At 41.6% G+C, this 25,000-nt stretch overlaps 2 protein-coding genes across 3 annotated transcripts in view; one reads left to right on the top strand and one right to left on the bottom strand.

The window, feature by feature from the left end:
• Positions 1-5,107, bottom strand: part of LOC308295829 (3-hydroxy-3-methylglutaryl-coenzyme A reductase-like) — a 19,708-nt gene extending 14,601 nt beyond the window's left edge. Inside the window, exons 1-5 of the mRNA XM_080738893.1 lie at positions 4,977-5,107; positions 1,656-1,841; positions 832-943; positions 476-563; positions 213-297 (exon numbers count right to left, since the gene is read on the bottom strand). Coding sequence (XP_080595019.1) covers positions 213-297; positions 476-563; positions 832-943; positions 1,656-1,820 — 450 coding nt within the window. The 5' untranslated portion in view covers positions 1,821-1,841; positions 4,977-5,107. The remainder of the gene's footprint in view (positions 1-212; positions 298-475; positions 564-831; positions 944-1,655; positions 1,842-4,976) is intronic.
• Positions 5,108-9,813: 4,706 nt separating this feature from the next.
• Positions 9,814-25,000, top strand: part of LOC308295211 (frataxin, mitochondrial-like) — a 23,059-nt gene continuing 7,872 nt past the window's right edge. The window contains exons 1-3 of one of the 2 annotated variants that reach the window (XM_080738213.1): positions 9,814-9,944; positions 11,121-11,203; positions 11,574-11,694. In XM_080738213.1, coding sequence (XP_080594339.1) covers positions 9,825-9,944; positions 11,121-11,203; positions 11,574-11,694 — 324 coding nt within the window. In that variant the 5' untranslated portion in view covers positions 9,814-9,824. Of the gene's footprint in view, positions 10,782-11,120; positions 11,204-11,573; positions 11,695-25,000 lie in introns of both variants that reach the window. The other variant, XM_080738214.1, reaches the window with a different exon arrangement.

The following is a 25,000-nucleotide window of genomic DNA, read 5'->3' as shown; positions in this document are numbered from 1 at the left end:
AGGCATTCTGATAATCAGGTCACTGGTTCATCTCCCTAGCCTCGCTCAGCAAAGCTAGGTAAATACTATAGTCCCTGAGCAAGGCACTTAACCCAGAAACAGGGTTGGATCCAGAATCTCTCATTCAGCAGAAAGGAATGGAAACAACATTTTCGTGGTGTATAAAGCAAATAAACGAGACAAAGACAGAGAGAGGGCAGTTGGAGTGTTACCTGGGAGTTGGAGCTCAGGGCGAACTTGGCGAGGGCACACGCTTTGGAGAGGTCAATGAGAAGCAGGAAGAATGGCAAAGCCTCACTGGACAAAAAACACAAAACACCACAAAAAATTGTAATCTTTATTTTGTTATGTTTCAAAGGAAGGACAGGACGATATGCATATCACATCAAATATTATGTTCCCTATGTTGATAGCATTTGTAACTGTATAGTACATATTTGATAGCATCTGTAAATGTATTGTGTACAGTACATACTTGAGGCCAGTAAGTTCCTTGTCCAGGAAGTGAATGACAACGGTGCTGAACACAAAACTGGAGAAGATTGTGAACAGACCAGCAATACCTGCAGAAAGACACAGAGACACACTTTAGAATAGACAGACACTGAAGATTTAGATGTTGGCGCCGCCACCGAACGACATATACGACAGGGTTTAAGTGTTTAAAATGACATAGACATGGATTAATACAACATTAAATCTCATGACTTAAAATGTTTGTATGACCTAATTTGCGATTTGTAAAACATTATGAAAGGAAATCAGTGGTGGCGACTGAGAACTTTAATCTCATATTGTGAAGACATACCGTAAGAGTGGACGCTCGCTCACCTAGTATGTATTTGGATCCAAGCTGTCGGAGGTTCTGGAACTGGAAGTAGATGTAGACGATGGCGATGCACCGCGTGATGGTCAGGATGATGATGTCACTGCTCAACATTTGCTGGAAGAAAACACCCAAAGATCGTCCCATTACAACAGTGAGCCAGTCATCTCTCAGTCATCTTAAAGGAGTAGTTCAACCCCAAAATTACTTTTTTTCTATCGATTACTCACCCCATGGAGACTTGAGTTAAATAATATTTTAGTTTTTTTGTTTTTGTCGTATTCCAAGGTCAATAATTTGATTATAATAATTGTAACCCCATTGATTGAATCAATGGGCCTAAAAAGAGTCTCCTCAAATGATTGGCTTAGGAATTATGCGACAAAAACTAAAACATATTATTGTAGTCAAGTCTCCATGGGGTGAGAAATCTATAGAAAAAAAGGCAACTCTCCTTTACTTTGAATCCCAAAGAGTAACAATTTACACCCAACAGAGACGACATTATGTTCCAATGTTCAATGCCAAAACCACAATTAAATCAGCATTAGTCACAATGATATGCAAAGCAATTACTAGTTCAGTAAGATTTCATTGATTTGTGACAGCCCCTGTGTTTGTGGATGTCACAATAAAAGATGACTCAGCGACTGGTTACCTCCTCAGTTTTCAATAAAATCTGATTCAGTTATTGGTTAATACAAGCTGACTCATTGATTGGTTAATAAAGGCCGACTCAGTGATTGGTTAATAAAAGCTGACTCAGTGATTGGTTAATAAAAGCCCACTCAGTGACTGGTTAATAAAAGCTGGCTCAGTGATTGGTTACCTCCTCTGTTTTCTGGCAGTCAAAGTTCCAGCCACAGATCTGGTCGTTGCCGGTGAACATGTTCATGGACATCATGCAGATGGTGAGCGTTACCGTGCCGACGATGACCTCCCAGGGATGGGAGGCGACCATCAGGCCGTGCATGCGGAACAGACCTGTCAACATAGTGGCTAGCAGTCGTCCCGGCTGTCATAGAAAGAAACACGCACGCACGCACGCACGCACGCACGCACACACGCACACACGCACACACACACACACACACACACACACACACACACACACACACACACACACACAGTTGGTTTAGTTAGATTTGGTTCTAACTGTGTTCATGACCTCATGGAGACGCCAAGTGATAAACTAATAATAAATAAACTTCGATACTTTTTTCACTTGACTATACAGTAACACAGGAAAATCTGTATTTACAGTATGATTTGCCTTTGTCATTCATACTAAAATTGTATTTTAAAAATACCAATGGTGGAAAAAGTACCTATTACAATTTACAATTTAGGTGTTTAGCAGACGCTCTTAATACAGAGTCACTTAAGCTATGCATTTGAGGCTAATACATCAAATGCATAGCGATAGTAATCTAGGATCATAGGTAAACCAAGAACCTATCTTAGAATAATAACCAAAATATCAATAATCAGTAGATTGAAACTATACACAAGGTGGAGTCTGAAGAGGTGAGTCTTCAGACCACAGCAGAAGATTGGTATAATGACTAGTGAGTCTGAAGTTCTAACTGCAATGGGGATTTCATTCCACAGTTTGGAAGCCAGAAGGACAGGAGCCTATCAGCCTAGCCTAGTCAATCCATTCTTCTTCTTCTTCTTATTATTATTATTAGGCGACAGAAGGCGGCATCAGCACCCACAGAGGCAGGCACACAGTACATCTGCGGAAACTGCAAAAGAGACTGCCACTGTTCAGCCACAGCAGGGCCTGTAACCCAACAACAGACTAATCCCTGGCGCATTCTCCATTGTCTTGCGAGACAGAAGGAAGCCAACAACAATAAATGTACAGTATGAAACCTCTGTCTGTCTATGTATCTGTCTGTCTTGTGAATATCTCAAACACTGTCCAGCGGATCTACTTCAAACTTGTATTGCAGAGGAACCGAGGGAGTGATTTCCAGAGAGTGAATATCATCATGGTCATTATATGGTCAGCCCAGCAGTTGTCCAGAACCCCAAACCCTCAAAATCTGTCTGTCTGTCTGTCTGTCTGTCTGTCTGTCTGTCTGTCTGTCTGTCTGTCTGTCTGTCTGTCTGATGATACCGGCTAGTACTATGGTAAAGAGGGAATGCACTACTAAAGCATAAATTACACTGACAACAGGTACAACGGGTATTACATAATCAGAGGGGCATGCATTAAAGGGAATCCTAGTGACACTACCCTAGTTCATAACAACGATATGTGTGTGTGTGTGTGTGTGTGTGTGTGTGTGTGTGTGTGTGTGTTGGTGGGGTTATACAAATACTGAACCAATGCACGTATATTATATATTATATTAACAAGAGTTTTTTACTAATAACAACTACATTGGATGCATTTTCTATGGTAACAGTTTTGGACATACAAGGTTTTACCCTGAAAGTGATCAGTATCCATTCAAGTATATGCTTTATAAGGGTGTCCTATCCAACCACCATGATACTATACAGCATACTGTCTTCTACAAGCTCACAAGTGAGTCAGAGGTAACATGGTTCTGGTTAGACAGATCCTATGATGTCTGCCACACCTCAGCTATGACAAGCATGTTCCATATTCAACAATGGGGGAAAGCATCGAAAACGGGTGGTTCTCCCCTTTAAGTACATTTTGACCAGAAACACAATAAAGAGCTAGTACTGAATGATCATAACAGTTCTATAACGTTGTCTTTGAGATTGTTCAAATGCAACCAAATGGACCTGTATTTCACTCGCAGAGTTAAGGGGGTCCTTGCAAATAAAACATTTGAGAACCACTAGTACTAGTTGGACTCCTAATGTGCCATAGTGTCAAGTGTCAAATCTGGAGACTTGAAATTCAGTAATTGGATCTAATCTATAGCTCCTGATGTCTGCCACACCTCAGCTATGACAAGTAGGCCTATGTTCCATATGTATTCAACAATGGGGGAAAGCAACTAGAACATTTACTCAAGTACTGTACTTAATTACATTTTTGTGATACTTTTACTTGAGCATCCATTTCCAATACTTTATAGTTTATAAGGTACATCTACTTGCATTTTGTTTTACTCCACTACAATTATTTGAACACTTTTAGTTACATTGTAGATTGAAATGATTAATTACATTACAAAACATGTTTTTCTATGTAACTAATAATAGGATGATGCTAACTTTTAGGACCCCCAACTGCTTTTATTTGACAAAAGCATTTTTAATGTGATTTTAAGTGATACACAAAATATATTGTATAATTATTAACATTAATATTACTATCACTTTCAGGTCAATGAATAATAATGTGCAAAGACAGGCCGACAGACAGACAGACAGACAGACAGACAGACAGACAGACAGACAGACAGACAGACAGGCCGACAGACAGACAGACAGACAGACAGACAGACAGACAGACAGACAGACAGACATATATAATTATTACCACTTTATAAGTATGCAAAATGTTGTTTAATGCAGTATTTTGTCGACCCCTGCAGGCTGATACTGCAATGGCATGCACAGCACATTTATTTGACTTTTATTTATTGTATTTTTTGTTTTTTGATTTAATCTATTTTATTACTACACAGACCGTTTCACACTTGACAACAGAAACATTCTAATTGGAATCAAAATTGTTTAAGCTTGTTCTCCAGGATGGAGACTCTAGAAACGTGCAATTCCACTTTTTGACAATGTGTAGATAATAGTAGCCTATTCCCTGTTATGCAATAAAGCTTCGTTTACGGTGCATAGGACGGTGTAGCTGACTCACCCTGCGGCAACGGGGGAGTAGGAAATTATTCATTCGATAATCAAGTTATATTCCACAAAATTACGTTCACCGTTAGCCTACATGATAATGCCACCCACGTTACAATTAGAGAACATTCACCCAAAACAAAGAACACATCTTAATTTAACCAGCATCTGATCCACCTAACAGTTAGGTGTTGCATGGGCTCGCCAAATATCATCTTCGCTGAGAAAAAAAAAGACGATCAAGCCCACAATGTGTCACGACGGGACTTGTGGGCTTGTAGATCAGCTATTTTTCTAAGCAGTCAAGTCACAAACAAACAGTCGAATAGGTTGAAAAGACAGTTATGGTCACACTTACCTCTCAAAGTCAGAAGAAATGTGATGCTTTAAATCCAGATTCCAGGGGTATGGCTAAAGAAGAGATCTACCACCGGGGAACCGTGCACATATTATTTGGATCTTCTTATTGATGCATTGAGTGATTATAATAATTAAATGATGCTGTGCACAGCCCCTCAGCGCCGGTGGAGCGGCAGATAGACAGACAGAGAGAGGGAGAGACAGTCCCACTCACCGGTACTGATACTGTCTGAGATGGCATGGCTCTGCGTCACGCACGCCGCCGGCCAATCAGAAGGCCGTTGCCCCGGCGACGCTCCGAAAGGGACGTGTCCATAGGATGGCTGTGTGATCTCGTGATGCATAGAAACACATGAAGCCACATTTATAACGCACCACTGTCCGCTCTGTCTGTCTACTCTATACCAGCAGCACGATGTACATACAGGTTAATCATTGGTTTAAGTTGTTTAACTTTGTGTTTGAACATGATGTAGACATGATGGTTTGTTTATGCTGAGGGCTTGGAGGATCAACTAAAGTGACCTTTCAGAATTATACAGGAGAACAAAAACTAACTTTTCTTTCAATAAAAAACTTTTACAGATGTGGTCATACTGACCATGATACTGACCATGAAACTGACATGATGATACTGACCATGACTGACATGAGACTGACATGATATGACCATGATTCTGATTATGATACTGACAATACTGACATGAACATGATACTGATTATGATACTGACACTGGCCATGATACATGATACTGACCATGATGACCATTATGACCATGATAAAGTACTATGTTCTATCCGTCTGTCTTTCAATGTTATATGAGATACTTAAAGTGTGGTTCCTGTGGAAATAAGCCTCAGCTTTCTATGATCTCCTTTTAGTTGACCTTGTACCAGTGATTTGTACTGTCATGAAACTGTACTTTTTTCTATTGCAAACTTCTAATAAATTCTTCTTCAATACTGACATGATACTGACCATGATGACCATTACTGACCATGATACTGACATGATACTGACCATGGCATGATACTGACTATGATGATACTGACATGATACTGACTGACCATGGCATGTACTGACCATGATACTGACCATGATACTGACCATGATACTGACCATGTACTGACCATGATACTGACCATGATACTGACCATGTACTGACCATGATACTGACCATGTACTGACCATGATACTGACGATGATACTGACATGATACTGACATGATACTGACCATGTACTGACCATGATACTGACCATGATACTGACATGATACTGATCATGATACTGATCATGATACTATGATACTGACATAACTAGTAAGACGCCTCAGGGCGACATGCGACCTCGCCCTAAAGGGCAATTCTTGGCCATCTGGCCAGTGATGTATATCGGACCATTACCCATATATGGAGATCCATGTACTGTATATAGTACATCCCTTTTATGCCCATACATGGAGATCTCTGTCTGAACCAGCCACACAGATTTGGGCTGTCTTATATGGGCATTCCCATATGAAGTCCTGGTAGATGGGCTTAATATTGATGACATCGCCAGGGATCTCCATGTATGTGCATAAAAGGGATCTGTTAGAGTGGTTCCCATGACATCACAACATACAATATATGTTATGCCCATACATGGAGATCCCTATCTGAACCAGCCACACAGATATGGGCCATGTCTTGGCCATCTGGCCAGTGTGATATATCGATGACATCAGGGATCATTATATGGGCAATTGGGCATAAAAGGATTCTGGAGAATACCCATATGGACTTTTACATGTAGGTGATGTCACCTGTGATGTCACCTGTGATGTCACAGTGATGTGTCAAGGGAATCAACCCATAGACTGTAAAAATGTGTACACATACAGAGACAAGCTGAGACATTCATCATGGTAAACTGCGACCTTCGATTGCAATAAAAGAGTATATCCAGTATCCACACACTCATAGCTGTCAATGCAAGTTTTATTGTGGACACGGAGACGGACAAATCACCAACTGACATGATAATGGCCATGCCTTTATTCTGAAAAGTAAAACATTATGATATTCTTTTACGATCTAATAGAGCTTAAAGAGACCTTTAAAATAATCATGGCCAGTATAAAAGTCAGTTTCACCATACATTATGTCACATAAACCCTTTGTGCTACAAGGCCACGATTTCTAACATGGGGAAATTATAGCTGCATGCATGTCAAGGCCAAACAAATAGACAGCAAGAGAATATTTCTCACAAGGCACACAGTGTTCTTTAGGCGATAATGTCAGTAGGTTCCCAGTTTAGGAACCACTGATATACAGTACCGAAACCACTGTCCACAGGGGCTATTGTTCTCTCCATTGTTCTTTCTGTTAAGCCCCAAGCGCCAGAATGAGAAGCGAGCACTGGAGCTGAACGCTTCATTACTCAGAACACATAATATTATTTTATGCCTTGATATTTACCAGGAATTCATGTACTTATATGGTCAGAATGTGTGCCTATAATAGACACAGAGGGGACTCTTGCAGTTACACGCTCGTTCACTGATTACAACTCATTAACTAAACAATAATCTTGTCTTTGCATATTGATGGAGAAGGTATCCAGAAATGAGCTCATATCATCGAATCAAAACCAGTTCAACCACTTTATCAGCAATTTAAAAAAGTCGATCAAAGCTCATAACGTGTTGCATTGCTGAGTGCTCTGAGCTTGTAGATCATCTATTTAAAAAAAATATTGTACTGGGTCCCTTGCACTAAATATCTTCAGATGGGGGTTCAAATGGGGGTCCAGATACATATTAATTTAATGATAATGATAATGATAATGATAATGAATTTATTTATATAGCACATTTTCCAGACAAAGTCACAAAGTGCTTTACAGAGCAATACAATAACCACATGATAAGCAATAAAAAGAATCTACAACAAAATCTGTGAAAATAACACATTAAGCATTGATTAAGCACAACATTTAAAATAAACACATGAAAATATAATCAATAGAACTGGCAAGAAGAATTTAAGAAAAGGTTTAACATAGGTGGGTTTTTAAAAGGGATTTAAAAGATGATACTGAATTCACACGGCTCAGGTCAACAGGTAAGGCATTCCACAGCTTGGGGGCCCGGACTGCGGAAGCCCGGCCACCCTTTGAGGCTAGCTGAGCTGTGGGAGACTCAAGGAGGCCCTTATCTGCGGATCTGAGGATGCGCCCAGGCTTGTAGGGCTCAAACATGTCCGAAATATTTTTGGAGGCCCTTTGACAAATGTTTGAGAACCACAGAACGAAGCGGTCCAGCAACCACATTCTATCTAGTTCAGTGCTTTTCAACCCTTTTCATATCAAGGTCGATTATCTATTCAGCATTTGAGCCACAGACCACCATTTGATGAGATTTAGCCTCTCAGACCCAAAACGCAGAACATTTTGTTCTCGTTGAATAAGATTTTGACCACAATTTTATGTATTGATGTTGGTGCCATAGGAGAGATAACAGACAAACCTTGATCAAAATATTCTTACATTCTCTAATTGTGTAGACTTCTGGTAAATGAAGTAATGCATACGCTTAGAAATAATTGAACTCTTGATAGCGTAAAATGAATTTAAACCAAATGGACAGATATAATAAGGGTCCATTTGGTTACCAACTCTCCATCATACCACCTGGAACCCCTTCCTCAAGGACCACTGGTGGTCCCCGGACCACTGGTTGAGAACCATTGATCTAGTTCACCTTTTTAATGACACACAAAAGCACATGTGATAAGGTGGGAAAACTATACCCTTTTAGGTATGAAAAGGTGCATGCATGGGGAAACTATGATGACCCGTAGGCCAATGATAATTAACCTATAATAATACTAACATTGTCACTATGTTCAGAAAAGCTTTAATTTATGTACTGAGTGCTACTTAATTTCTGTAACTTACATAGTTTGAAGTTTGAACTGCCCAAACTGTGCTCCCCTCAAAACTCTTTGTGCCCCTTGCGCCCCCTGCTGACAGTTTAGCGTAATGATCTGAGTGGAAGCCAGCCTGCTAATTGTTCCCAAACATTTTTAATTTCAAGGACCCCACATATAGACCGGACCGGTAAGGGTCCATTTGGTTCCATGTCTTCACTTTCAGAGTAATAGAACCATAAGGGTCCAGTTAGAACCCATAGGACCCATTGAGACGACAAGCCCGAACGCTTTTTTGAAAAAGGCTACTGTATCCTTTCAGTTGACCTTGTACCAGTGAACTGTATTTTCATGTAACTGTACCTATTCCTAGGCAAACTTCTAATAAAGTCTTCAATCAATCAATCAATCAATCAATCAATCAATCAATCAATCAAAGGAAAGCTGAGGGTCCCTGGACCCCACAATGACCTACCTGCTGTAGGTTTGATTTTCACAGGGTTCATCTGATCTCTAGCATGCAGTGTTGGGAGACGTAATATACAATGTTACAACAGTAACAAATACTCTTTTACAACTAAAAGTCCTGCATTGACAATTATTACCACATATTCTAGACATTCCACTTGTTGTCAGCCATCATCCATGTGGTCTTTTTTAATTTAACCATGATATAACCATAGAGTGAGTTATATGGTTTTAACCATGTTCGTACCATAGACTGGTTTGATTGTAGCATTTGTAGGTGCACACATACTCTGGTACAGTAACCTCGCATGATCGCATCACCAGGCTTTCCGCTACTGGTACAGTAGGTGGCGGTATCCACCCAAAAGCAGAGGTGGCAACACCAGTGAAAGAAGAAGAGGAAGCAGGAAATAGAAGCAGTGTGTTTGTTAGTTTCATAAACAGACAGATCATCATCATCAACATGTTGAGACTGTTGAGTAAAACACATCATATGAGTTATTATACCTCATGTCTTTACAGACATACATTAAAAACACAACTCTTTAGCACTGTTACCGCGCCATGCGTGTCTGCACTGCAGGTAAACAAACCTTTATCAAGGGTCATATTATTTTATGATGTCAACTTGAGGTTACATTATGAAGCTACTGTAGCAGCTTAGCTAACAGTCAACATGTATTATTGATTGATTCAATGATGCTCTTTATTGACAAAACGTCAGTGGTGAACCGTGATATTTTGACTTAATGTAGCAATAACACAATATAAAGATACTTAAATGGTTAAACTCCATGTTTTGTATACACATGTGCAGTATGTTAATAGTTGTCTAGTGTTGTTTGTCAAGATAGTTTTCTAAAAGGTAGGAATGCTATAATGTAGACATTGATTAATTGATTTAATACTTTATTGACAGTTTGCAGAGACACGTACAGGGAGGTACAGTACAATACAATGTCTGCTAAAATGATTATTCAAAGGAAGTCCAAGAAATATTTCCACTGGGGTCCTCTGTACTCAATTCATCAAAGTAAAGGTTTTGCAAAAGTATTGGCATCAAACATTCAGCAAATGGAAAAGTAAAATATTTGCCTCTGTGATGCAGCAGAGTTTAAAGCGTTACATAAATATAAATACTCAGTAAAGTAAAAATATTGGAGTACATGTTCTTCTTAGTTACTTTTTTACCACTACTATGTTTTGTTTTATTATATATTCACTGGTTCTCAACATGCGGTCTGGGGACCACTAGGGGTCCGAGTAGATTGGGGATCCAGAGATTTACAATACAAATAAAATGAATTGTATCCCTGAAATGAAAAAGGTTGAGGATCCCTTCTTGTATTAATTTTTAAACTCTTCTTTTTTCATGACAGCGGCACGCGTGTTTCTCACGTGTGAGAGTCCGTCGCTGGATGTGAGTGTGTGTGTGTGCGTGCGTGCGTGCGTGCGTGCGTGCGTGCGTGCGTGCGTGCGTGCGTGTGTGTGTGTGCGTGTGCGTGTGCGTGTGCGCGTGAGTTAGTCTTTATGTCTGTCTGTGTCTGTCTGTCTGTCTGTCTGTCTGTTTGTTTGTGCGTCTGAGTTTCCATGTCTGTCTGCCTGTCTGTGCGTGGGTTTGAGTGTGAGTCTGTCTGTCTTTCTGATTGTGTGTCTGAGTTTGCAAGTCTGTCTGTCTGTCTTTCTGTCTGCAAGTCAGACAGACTCGCATTATGGAACTGAAACAGGGAATCGATATGTGTTGTGTTGTGTGTGTCAGGGGTATGAGAGCAGATTTGGAGATGTACAGAGAAACCACATTCACCTCACGTCACCATCGTTGGCAGAACACGTCATTAAAAGGTATCAATATGCATTCATTGAACAACATGAACCGCTTAACCCCTATTATACTCAGTTGATGACTGGAGTTCACCATGGCTCTATACTAGTTTTGGCATGATTCTTTTTCCCCTCTACCTCAAACCTCTTCTGCGAAAATGTTTTCAAATGTCCGAAATGTATAGTATAAGGCTGAAGTGGTTAATGTATGTTTTGTGATAATAATCAAAATCTACAAAATAACTAGTCAGATAATTGCAATGGAGTAAAAGAACAATGTTTGGTTCTGAAATGTAGTAGTAAAAGTATTGAAAATTGGAAAGTAAAAATACCTCATAATTGTACTGGAGTGAATGTACTTAGTTACTCTCCACCGTTGGTCCCCATGCAGTGAGCTGTCTGAAGCCCTGTATGAGAAGCTGGTGGATGAAACCCTGGACCACCTGACAGACTACTTTGAGGACCTGATGGAGCAGCCCTTCTCCACAGCAGACTTTGATGTTCTCTTCTCTGTAAGTCTCTTTAGACTCATGCCAAACCTACATCCATAATAGAGCTCTGAAGTCTGAGGTCATTTACACATCCTACCTGGGTCTGCCCCCCCCCCCTTTCTGAATTCCCATAGCCTTTTTTCATATCATTTCCAAAAGTCATTTGGATTCAAATAAATGAGTCAGCAAGTCAGCATTTCTTCTATGGAATCATGTACTGAAAATAGCCAATCTACAAGCTCACACGGCGTTGCCCTGCGACACGTTGTGAGCTTGTAGATTGGCTATTTTCAGTAGAGGATTCCATAGAAGAAAGAGTTGGAATTGTTCAAACTAGCAATAGAAATAAATTCTCTGAAGCATCTTTCATAAATATTTAAAAAAAGTAAAGGTTAAAAGCCTCAATTTCTGTCATTTCTTGCTTGCTCAGAATGGGACTGTTGGGTCTCTGCTCTACATGAAAGGTGTTGACAACTTGTTGTGATTTGACACATTAATACAATTTAATTTAATTTAATTGGATTTCTTCAACTGGTTGGGTTTATACTATAACTAAAACATCATAATTCTTCATACAATAGTGTGCAAATTATTTGGGAAACACCACGCTTGTGTGTGTGTGTGTGTGGGGGGGGGGGGGGGGCTCCTTTCATGCTGTTTCACAAATCCCAGATTAGGACTTGGCCTATTTTAAATTCTGGGATGTTTTGTTTCAATCCATGTTTTGGTTGCAGTTGGGGGTTGTCTCCACTTGGGAGAGCTGTTTACTCACGTATCAGAGGAAGCTTCTCCCTGTTTGTAGCAAAACCCATTCAGAAACTCATTGGAAATGATTCTGAGAATCAGTTTTACAGTATGTATGGTGCCTGCTCATGATTACTGGAAATCACTGGGCAGCAGCTCAGCAATGAGCCATAGGGCTGTCTTTGATCTTCATATTTTTAGTTGATGATTAATTGTCCTGCAAATAATTGACTTTTTTTTAACCAACCTGGTGTCTGACTATTTTTGGCCATAGAGGGTCAAAACATTTAAACAATGTTCAAACGGGTCAGGGTACTAAAGTATCGTTAGATTTTCAATAGGAATTCAATTTTAAAAAATCATTTTTCTCTCAATTTTCTAATTTTCTAGCTCCCCATAAAATCAAATATTGGTTCATTTTTCCAATTTTCTAGCTTGCAAAAAAATCAGGAAAATGCTTCAATTTTTTAAATGTGTGATTCATATTTGTCATTATTTGATTTGGAACCGACAAAGGAAAAACATCTTTAAAAAAGGTATTTTTCATTTTTTTACCACATTACAAATATCAAAAAATGGACCAATTTTTCAAATTTTCTAGCTTGCAAAAAAATCAGGAAAATGCTTCAATTTTTTAAATGTGTGATTCGTCTTTGTCATTATTTGATTTGGAACCGACAAAGGAAAAACATCTTTAAAAAGGTATTTCTTAATTTCTTACCCCATTACAACAATCAAAAAATGGGCCCATTTTTCCAATTTTCTAGCCCACCAAAAAATCAGGAAAATGCTTAAAATTTGCTCAATTTTTTGAATGTGTGATTCATATTTTGGCATTATTTGATTTGGAACCGACAAACAAAAAATAGGCCCATTATTCAATTTTCAAGTCCAGGAAAGAAATCGTCATCATGAATGTCACGTGACCACGTGTCAAGTCACATGGTACACAACTTCAAAATAAAAGCTGTAGGCTAGTCTAACATCCAAGTAATAGGATCAACATGCAGGCAGGCAGGGGGCCCATGAGGGGTTTACAAGGGGGTCCATGGCTGGTTCCCAAAGTGTGGTTTGGGGACCCCCAGGGTTTCTATGGCTGGTTCACAACAGCCTGGTACACGTACAGCCATGGCTGGTTCCCAAAGTGTGGTTCGGGGACCTCTGGAGGTCCATGACGGATTTCCAAGGGGGTCCATGGCTGGTTCTCAAAGTGTGGTTCGGGGACCTCTGGGGGTCCCTGAGGGGTTTCCAAGGGGGTCCATGGCTGGTTAGCAATAAGTGTGTTTAATTGCGACCGTAGTAGGTCACAGTTACTTTTACACTCTCTACTATCCAAACCTCCACCAGCCGTCAGCCTGTCCTTCCCTCCGTCACGTCACTCGTCACACGTCACACTTTCCCCCTGCTCATATCTCCGCCACCGTTGCCCCGATCCATGCCAAAATTTCCATACAAACTCCTTGCCTGCCAAACTACAACCTCGAAGGACCCCCGGAGCTCCAGGGACCCCCAGGTCCCTGGGGGACCCCCAGGTGTAAAAAATGACCAAATTTGCAAAAAAGACCACCCCAACGGGGCTGCTCATGGGGAATTCCCGGGGACCACCGACTCCTGGTGCTCCAGAACGGATGCAAAAGTGGTGGCGCCCCCAGTGGAGGACCCCCTCCACTGCAGCTCACATAAAATGCCTTAACTCGGGCTAGGAGCGACCGGGAGAGCCGGGGCCGGTACCTATTCGTCCGCCTCGGCGGCGCGGAGACCCCACCTCTCATTTCTCATATGACCCTCTTCTAGCGCCACCATGAGGCCGATTCTGCAAAACACATTTTTGGACACTGCTCCTAAAATTTTTGCCCTAAAATCACACAAATCGGTACACAGTATGTCTACACTCATGTCATCAACTTGGATCTGTCCCATATAGCGCCACCTTCAGGCCGATTTTTTAAAACACATTTTTGGACACTGCTCCTACAATCTTTGCCCTAAAATCACGCAAATCGCTACACAGTATGTCTACACTCATCTCATCAACATGGATCTGTCCCATATAGCGCCACCTTCAGGCCGATTTTTTAAAACACATTTTTGGACACTGCTCCTACAGATTTTGCCCTAAAATCACGCAAATCGCTACACAGAGACACTGCTCCTACATATTTTGCCCTAAAATCACGCAAATCGGTACACAGTATGTCTACACTCATCTCATCAACATGGATCTGTCCCATTTAGCGCCACCTTCAGGCCGATTTTTTTAAACACATTTTTGGACACTGCTCCTACAGATTTTGCCCTAAAATCACACAAATCTCACAGTATCTCTACAGTCATGTAATCAAAACGCATCTGTCCCATCCAGCGCCACCATCAGGACGATTTTGGTAAAACAAACTTTTGGCCTTTTTGTGGAGATAAGCGACCAACGGTCGCTTATCTCCCGATTAGGGAGTCTTACTGGTAGTGTAATAGGTGAAATAGTGTAATAGTGCATTCTTATCAAAACCTCCACCAGCTGTCAGTCTGTCAGTCAGTCTGTCAGTCAGACTTTCAGTCACACTTTTGCCCTTCTCATAGTGGTTTTGGCTGCCAAACCACTACCCCATTTCTCCCTCTTCTAGCGCCACCATGAGTTCTTGCAAAACACATAATTTTTTGGACACTGCTCCTACAAATTCTGCCCTAAAATCACGTAAAGCGGTACACATTATGTCTACACTCATGTCATCAGCATGGATCTGTCCGAGATAGCGCCACCATCAGGGCATCCTAAAATCACGCTTTGCGTGATTTTACGGCAAAATCTGTAAAAGCAGAGTCCAAAAATGTGTTTGAAAAATCGCCCTGATGGTGGCGCTATCTTGGACAGTGTAGACATACTGTGTACCGCTTTGCGTGATTTTAGGGCAAAATTTGTAGGAGCAGTGTCCAAAAATGTGTTTTGCAAGAAGCGGTTGTGGTTTGGCAGGCAAGGAGTATGTGTGCAAAATTTGGCATGGATCTGGGCAACGGTTGCGGAGATATGAGCAGGGCAAAAGTGTGACGTGTGACAGACAGACAGACAGACAGACTGACTGACTGACGGACAGACGGACGGACGGACTCACAGCTGGTCGAGGTTTTGATAGTAACTGCGACCTAACGGTCGCAATAACATTTATGCTATTTCAATATTACAAGTAATGCACTATTACACTATTTCACCTATTACACTACCAGTAAGACTCCCTAATCGGGAGATAAGCGACCGTAGGTCACATGTATACACAAAGAGGGCTGTAACTGCCATTGGTTCCTAGTTGTGTGGGCAATGTGTAGACATACTGTGTACCGATGTGCGTGATTTTAGGGCAAAATCTGTAGGAGCAGTGTCCAAAAATGTGTTTTGCAAGAATCGGCCTCATGGTGGCGCTAGAAGAGGGCCATGTGAGAAATGAGGGGTGGGGTCTCCGCGTTGCCTTGGCGGACGAATAGGTACCGGCCCCGGCTCTCCCGGACGCTCCTAGCCCGAGTTACGGCATTTTATGTGAGCTGCAGTGGAGGGGGTCCTCCACTGGGGGCGCCACCACTTTGGCATCCGTTCTGGAGCAGCAGGAGTCGGTGGTCCCCGGGAATTCCCCGTGAGCAGCCCCGTTGGGGTGGTCATTTGGTCATTTTTGCATATTTGGTCATTTTTTACATCTGGGGTCCCCCAGGGACCTGGGGGTCCCTGGAGGTCCGGGGGTCCTTGGAGGTTGTAGTTTGGCAAGGAGCGTGTGTGCAAAATTTGGCATGGATCGGGCCAACGGTTGCGGAGATATGAGCAGGGCAATAGTGTGACGTGTGAGGTGTGACAGACAGAGGGACAGACAGACAGACAGACAGACGGACAGTTTGTGCAGGCTGTGATAGTAAGTAGCGACCTACGGTCGCAATTACACTTATTGCTAACCAGCCATGGACCCCTTTGGAAACCCCTCAGGGACCCCCAGAGGTCCCCGAACCACATTTATTGCTAACCAGCCATGGACCCCCTTGGAAATCCGTCATGGACCTCAAGAGGTCCCCGAACCACACTTTGGGAACCAGCCATGGCTGTACGTGTACCAGGCTGTTGTGAACCAGCCATAGAAACCCTGGGGGTCTGCAAACCACACTTTGGGAACCAGCCATGGACCCCCTTGTAAACCCCTCATGGACCCCCTGCCTGCCTGCATGTTGATCCTATTACTTGGATGTTAGACTAGCCTACAGCTTTTATTTTGAAGTTGTGTACCATGTGACTTGACACGTGGTCACGTGACATTCATGATGACGATTTCTTTCCTGGACTTGAAAATTGAATAATGGGCCTATTTTTTGTTTGTCGGTTCCAAATCAAATAATGCCAAAATATGAATCACACATTCAAAAAATTGAGCAAATTTTAAGCATTTTCCTGATTTTTTTGTGGGCTAGAAAATTGGAAAAATGGGCCCATTTTTTGATTGTTGTAATGGGGTAAGAAATTAAGAAATACCTTTTTCAAGATGTTTTTCCTTTGTCGGTTCCAAATCAAATAATGACAAAGACGAATCACACATTTAAAAAATTGAAGCATTTTCCTGATTTTTTTGCAAGCTAGAAAATTTGAAAAATTGATCCATTTTTTGATATTCGTAATGTGGTAAAAAAATGAAAAATACCTTTTTTAAAGATGTTTTTCCTTTGTCTGTTCCAAATCAAATAATGACAAATATGAATCACACATTTAAAACATTGAAGCATTTTCCTGATTTTTTTGCAAGCTAGAAAATTGGAAAAATGAACCAATATTTGATTTTATGGGGAGCTAGAAAATTAGAAAATTGAGAGAAAAAATATTTTTTTAAATTGAATTCCTATTGAAAATCTAACGATACTTTAGTACCCTGACCCAAACGAAGCATTGTGAGCTTGTTGATATGCAATGTTGGCAATTCTTGAAAATTGCACTGGTCATTATCTGCCTTGTACAATTTGTTTACAAAATCTAAAAAACTAGCCCTTACCCGTTCAAAGATATGAGCTCCGAAATGATGTGCAGTGTGTGGATTATGGGATGTGCACTGTGCACACAGTATATGAGGGATGGAAAGTAACTTTAACTGGTGCTTGCATGCTAATATGTAGGAGCATCAATGTAAGAAATACCCGTTCCATTTAACGGCTACAGAGATACTGTGTACCGATCTGCATGATTTTGGACAACATCTGTAACAGGGCCAGAACCACCCCCCCCCCCCCCCCCCGCCCGCCCGCCCGCCCGCCTGCCCGCCTGCACACACACACACTCCCCCCCCCCGTGTGTGTGTGTGTGTGTGGGTTTGTGTGTGATTGTGCATGGCCTGAACAACAGCGCCCCTCCCTTAACATGTGTGGTCACAAAAGGTACTGTAGGCTAAATAGATATAGATACACCATAAAAATGCAATTATACAGCATACGATTTGTGAAAGTGACAAACGGGCTTCACAGTTATGTCAGGTGTGTTCATATGCTGATGGTGATGCGATTTCAGATCAATTGCTCCAGCCACTGAGGAGAAACGCGGTTTCAGACAGACAGACACTCAGACAGACAGACATTCGGAAAATTATATGTTAGATATGTTTTCGTCAGTGAAGAAAAGGTAGTCGCCGAACATAGTTTTCGCCATAGTTTTAGTCAACAAAATCAACATTGCCGCTGTCCTTAATGTCCTCGTGAGTCGTGACAGCCCTACACAGGAGTATGTCCCTCAAACGCCCCAGTACCAGCGTTGTGCGCTAGGCTGTGTTGTGTAACTTGTGTTTTGTTGTGTTGTTGTGTTGTTGGCTGCTCGCTCACCAGCTGCCATATTGATTTCTGGCCCAGTTCAGCCGACACCATTAAGACGTTGGGAGGGGTGGCAGACTGGGCGGGAAGCCTAGCAAGGCTGGGCGGATCGCCCTGCTGGCTGGCAAACACAACACAACAACAATTCAATCTGAAATACTGGACACACACACACACACACACACACACACACACACACACACACACACTTTTGTATTTGCTATACGTGCAAGTACATAACATTTCAGAACGTCTTGACAACGTTGTTGAAATTTTTACGTCCAAAAATAGCAGATCTGTAAGCCTTGTGATGCATGACATGGCAAGAGCTTGAAGATAGTCTGTTAAAGTAATAATCTGGTATAACTCTTAGCCCAAACCCCCCCTTATAAACATCTAATCGTATACCTAATCTGAATTTTACGCTAATTTTAAGCCTAACTCTATTTATTTGTTTGTGTGGTTTTTTTTTTTTGTCGTGAATGTCGTCTCAATGTCTTTCTCCAGATGTACTGTACTTGTGGAGACATTAAGGCCCTCACAAGGATAGCAATACAAGACGCACGCACACTGTTCTCTCATCCACCCTGATCCATAACTTGAAAGGATTATAGTTTTGTGAAGAGATAAACAACAGACATTGTGAGAGGATGGGGAGTAAGCTGTTAGCCTGCTGCTCAGTGCAGGCTCCATACACAGCAAAACATAGAACTGCTCCGAAATCCTTAATTGTTGTTAAATAAAGATTCAGGAATCTGCTGTGTTAACTACTAAACACAACATTGTCGGTCAGAAATCTCCACATTTAATCTATTCATGTAAGGGCATTCACAAATAGTGATTTTTAGTATTCAAATTATTCGACCTCAAAGTATTCCAATAGTCGAATATTCGACAGGAAATATATATATTTTTTCATCCAATAAAAACGAGCAAATCTCAGTCTAGTAGTGACAGTTGCATTAGCTGGCTCTTCCTCCATCAAGACATCGAGTTTGCCGGCTGGCCGCTGTTTTTCCCACTGGTAATTAGTAGGGCTGTCTTCGACACAGGATTTATGAAGTCGATTCGAGTCGCGGGGGTTAATCCGACGCGTCGACGAATCGTTTTATAGTCTACTTTGTGTAAAAAAAAAATAGAAAAAAAAAAGTGTTGCTTTAAACCACGTCAACATAATTGCAACCGTAGGTCGCACTTACTACAGAAAGCTCCACCAGGTGTCCGTGCGTCCGTCAGTCAGTCCGTCACACGTCACACGTCACACTTTTGCCCTGCTCATATCTCCGCAACCGTTGCCCCGATCCATGCCAGATTTTGCACACACACTCCTTGCCTGCCAAACTACAACCTCCAAGGACCTCCGGAGCTCCAGGGACCCCCAGGTCCCTAGGGGACCCCCAGATGTAAAAAATGACCAAATGTGCAAAAATGACCAAATGACCACCCCAACGGGGCTGCTCACGGGGAATTCCCGGGGACCACCGACTCCTTGTGCTCCAGAACGGATGCAAAAGTGGTGGCGCCCCCAGTGGAGGACCCCCTGCCACTGCAGCGCACATAAAATGCCCTAACTTGGCCTAGGAGCCACCGGGAGAGCCGGGGCCGGTACCTATTCGTCCGCCTCGGCGGCGCGGAGACCCCACCCCTCATTTCTCACATGGCCCTCTTCTAGCGCCACCATGAGGCCGATTCTTGCAAAACACATTTTTGGACACTGCTCCTCCAATTTTTGCCCTAAAATCACTCAACTCGGTACACAGTATGTCTACACTCATGTCATCAACATGGATCCGTCCACAATTTTTGGGGACACTGCTCCCTACTCTTTGTGTATACATGTGACCTACGGTCGCTTATCTCCCGATTAGGGAGTCTTACTGGTAGAATAATACATTAAGAGATGAATTGAATACACAGTGTTTTCGGTGATATCGGTGCGCGAGTAAGCAATTTACCCCGAGTGAGAGGACATTATGCTCTCATAATGTCCGCAGTGATAACACCCTCACTCAGGACATTATGAGAGCATAATGTCCGACCCCGAGTGGTAAATAGCTTTTCTACCACTTTTTCCCGTATACATGAAAGAAAACACATAGTTGTAACTTGCAAGGATCTTAAGTTACAATCATTATTGCCTATAAAACTTCCGCGAGACAGCAGATAGTTCCACCAACAACATCTTCTACTCACCAACAGATGGCGCCAACTCCATACTAATCCATGCGTCTAGCTTACAGCTAAGCTAACGTCAGTTAAAAGCACCGTTCCGGCCGTAAATAGAGGCTGTTCGCTTCCAGAAAGGCATAGGTTCAGAGAAAAGGGGCTTTAAAGTTGGCGGATTGCATTGGATCCAAATAAATCGGCGACGATAGTACGCACGTTAGTAAACATAGGACCGCTGCGACCTTCATTTGTTGGTTGGGGGAAAGGTGTTCCGACTACCTCCTGAAGTCCCCGAATGTACACTGAGGCGCATTGATCTCGGACACACAACTTTGCGGCAGTTGTCCTCTCATAACCTCCGGAATTTAGCCAATCAGAATCCAGTATTTGAACACGTGACTCGAAAAAGTGGTAGAAGCATAAATCTTATCTGCATAGCAGTGTAAAACCATAGAGTTATAACACACCGTTAAAACAAATAAAACATCTCCGCTGTTTCAACTCTGCCCCGTCTCTCGGCAGCGTGCAGTAGAGATGAGACATTCGCGAACGATTCCGCTCTCTTGAACGGCTCTTTTAAATGAACGATGGGATCCAGTCCGCAGTCGCGGGACACAGAGCACTGACAGAGTAATGAGTCAGTGTCGAGAACGGATTCATTTCAGAAACTGATCATAAACAGGTGGAGGCACAGCTCCCGCAAGAGCCAGTAGTGTGGACATGTCATGGACGCAAACACAGCGAAACACAATCATTCATCATGGATTACAACACTGGAACAATTCAGAAGCACTTTAATTAGAAAACGTAACTTGTAGACTACACTTGTGTATGTTAATTTGACTTTAGAAGATTGTTTACTACTTCGTGGACGCGCGTTTGTGCTGTGGCAGGTTATTTAATATGGGATTTTGACAGCGTGCTTCCTCCTCTTAACGGAACACTGTCCCGGCTCTGAATGTTTTAACGAAGCGGCGGTTCTGAACCGTTCTGGCCGTAACGTCTCACTTTCAACCCGACGCTGGTGCGAGACAATAAATAACTGTTCGCCAATTGCTACTTCTCATTGGAAGTACATGACACCACACCAGTCCAGCAGTGCACCGCAGTACTGGCAGTAGTAGGCTATAACTGGTGATATAAAAAAATATATATTTTCGCTTCGACTCAAACAATTGGCGTCGATTCCCGGGGCTTAAAACGACGCGTCGATTCGTCGATTTTTAGAAGACACCCCTAGTAATTAGTTCCTGGAGATGAAGCGTGACGCATGACACCAGTATAGAGCATGCCATGAACCAATTCATCCACCAGGGGCATTGACAACTCATTCTTATGACTTCCTATCTTGCCAAGCTGTATAAACCATGAAGAAAAAATAAAAAAAATAAATAAATATATATATATATATATATATATATATATATATTTCTTTTTTTCTTTTTTCTTTTTTCTTTTTTTAAAGAGAGAGAAAAAAAGAAAAAGAAAAAAATAGGCGAATATTTGACTTCGGTGAACAACGTCAAATAGTGACTTTGATATTCGAATATGAGAAAATATGAATATTCTGTGAATGATGATATTCGAATATTTGAATTTTCGAATATTCTGTGAATGCCCTAATTCATGTTTCAGTTTTTATTATTATTTCATATCATAATTGAATGTCCAACTTCATCATATTGGGTAACCACAATGTATTACTCCAAAATCAGGGGACCCATTTTTTTTAAGGTGAAAAAACATGTGTTCTGTCGGTTGAAAACCTATGAATATGTATGCCCTAAAAGAAATCTGTGAACAACACTGGAACCATGCAGCATCATTGGATAAAAAATAATCCTAATTCCTAGTGGCTTCTGTTCTGACTGCACAGTCCAGCCTGTCAGTCAGACAGCAGAGAGCAAACTCACGCAGCTAGTGGACATCAAAGGAATGCAGCGGCTGCAAGGAGCTTGTTAATTAATGGCCGAGTGAGAACCCCCGGAGCCTCAGTCATTCCATTGAAAAAACACAGTTGGAAAAGGAGAAAATCACTCTGTCCTTGACAATAATAAGCAATCCCACAGTTTGAATGCTTTACACCTGCACACATGGAGCATAAATAATGATATAAAAAATACAATGGATTTTCTTTTTTTCTTTTTACTTTTTGCAAAGAAATGTTTTGGCGACCCAATTAAAATCTCCCAGTCCTTGGGAAACAGTGGTATATACAGTACGTTCTACTGATCATGACATAGACATTTAGTGCAAGACGAAGAAGTGAAGTGAAAATCCCAATCTTGGCTTGGCTTGTTGCCTTACGGTGAGCTTGAGAACTCCTTGAGAATTCATGAGGAAATGGCTTGTCCATCTAAACATCATATACACAATGTTTTAGGAATAAGGTGTGCGAGCCTAGCAGCTGGTATATACAAGATGAAGAAATGGAGTGAAATCCTAACGTTGGCCCGGGCGATTTGTTACCTATCACGGTGAGCTGGAGAGCTCCTGCACAATTCATGAGGGCGTCCGTCCTTGGCAGCTGCATAAAGATTGATTCCTGCGCCCGGGCCAGGCAGGTCTGGGGCAGCTACACGGCAGCAGTGTGTTACTTTGTACTGTTAACTGTACATACTGTACTGTACTGTAGGTTGTTGCCCTTTCTGAACCCGCGGCTGACTTTTATTGCCTGCTGCTGGAAGGGTTTTGTCCTTGGGAGCATGCATGCGTCTGTGTGTGTCTCTGTCAAGGTCGAATCCTCACGTTTCTCCGGGGCCGTGATGAATCGCTCTGCAGCCGTGGACGATGTCTGTCGATGGCCTTTAAGCTGTTAAGACCTGAGGACAAGTTTAAATTCTAGTTTCTAACAGTTTTCTGAAAAAAAAAAAAAAAAAAACGTATGTTGCTTTGTCACTTTTTCATGTCAAGGACACCCAACATTCTGAAAATATTTATCTCAAAATATTTTGTTACAGGGACCCCCAGAAGCAAAGATATTAAGTTAAATTGTTTTAGAAAACTCAATTGAGTCTCTTATACTGAGTCCCACTGACCAGCCAAGACAAAGACTAGAACATCAGATCTCCATGAATTCAAGGCTTCTTGGGGTGTGTAATTGATGTAAAACAATTCATTTTTTGGCTGAACTTTAAGCTTGCAGTAGATGTACTGTTTCTGCTATTTGGGTGCACAAATGGGTCCCGACCCGCTGGTCGGGAAACAGTGCTGTATAGTAAGTAGCCTGTCAGTGTGTTGGTTTGTTGTTCTGACCATGGTCAAAACCAACCAGCACTGGGACCATGTTGTTCAGAGGACACAGCGGCCTGTGACTGTCAACCTGTCAGTCTGTCATCTGGACAACACAGCTCAGCCTTGACCGCTCAGGGCTGCTTGTTATTCACTGTGTGTGTGTGTGTGTGTGTGTGTGTGTGTGTGTGTGTGTGTGTGTGTGTGTGTGTGTGTGTGTGTGTGTGTGTGTGTGTGTGTGTGTGTGTGTGTGTGTGTGTGTGTGTGTGTGTGTGTGTGTGTGTGTGTGTGTGCACATGCGCGCGCTTCTGTGCATGAGTTATTACACAGTGTGTCAGTATAAAATACTGTCGCTACTGCAGTATATGCAAGTGTTTTCTGCAGAAACACTTTTTCCCCTTCTTATCTTAGTTTTTGTTATTATCGTTGTTAGGCCTGTCACAATTTTTACCTAATCGTCTAATGGCAATTATTTGACAAAATCTATTATTAACAAAATGTATTATTTGTTGAAAAATGTTCTTACCGGTATATTTTTCAAACATTTTCAAAAATAGTGAAAATAGCAGATTTAGGGAAGGAAATAGCTTATCCATCCAAACATTATGTACATGAGGTTTTAGGAATAAGGTGTGCGAGCATAGCAGATGGGTTAGGGTTAGGGTTAAGGTTATACAGTACAGTACTACTGTTCATGGCATAGATATTTAGTGCAAGAGGAAGAAGTAAAGTGAAATCCCAATGTTGGCTTCTTTGAGTGCAACTTCAAAGCCTAAAAGCCAAACAGAAATGTAATTGTCAACGACGAAAACACAATTAAATCGTTAATCGCAATTATTTGAGTGACAATTAATCGCCATGTAAAATGTCATAATCGCGGCATCCCTAATCGTTGTATGTGGTGGCACGTACTGTACTTGCATTTAGCTTCTTGGACAATTGTTACATTGTTTTGAAAGTATCAGTAATTTCTTTGTCTATTTTCAGTTATTTGTTATATTCTGGCCTAGTTTAATTACAAAGATGAACAGAATCATAATTTTCCAAGGTTCAGTGCCAAAAAAAACAAGAAAAAAAACACACACAATTAATTCGTTGATCAATTATTTGTATGACAAATTTTAATGGTGAGAGCCCTATCAGGAGAAGTGGGTGATATTAATACATTAATCCATTGAGACCCGATTCTAGTTCTAAATCCTAACCGTTTTCTGAAAAATGCAAATTCTATTTAAGTGGTGAATTATATGTATTTGACCACAAAACCCCATCTCAAAATATTTGGTTCCTGGGACCCAGAGAAAGAAAGATTTGAGTAACAAATGTTTCACTTTGCACAAAAATGTCACAATTGCAGCGCTATGAGCTTGTA

This window comes from Nannobrachium achirus (genome assembly GCF_963921795.1).
Source record: "Nannobrachium achirus genome assembly, chromosome: 12".
NCBI lineage: Eukaryota > Metazoa > Chordata > Actinopteri > Myctophiformes > Myctophidae > Nannobrachium > Nannobrachium achirus.
The sequence above is the reverse complement of the archived record's forward strand: the minus strand, read 5'-3'. Positions and strand labels throughout refer to the sequence as shown.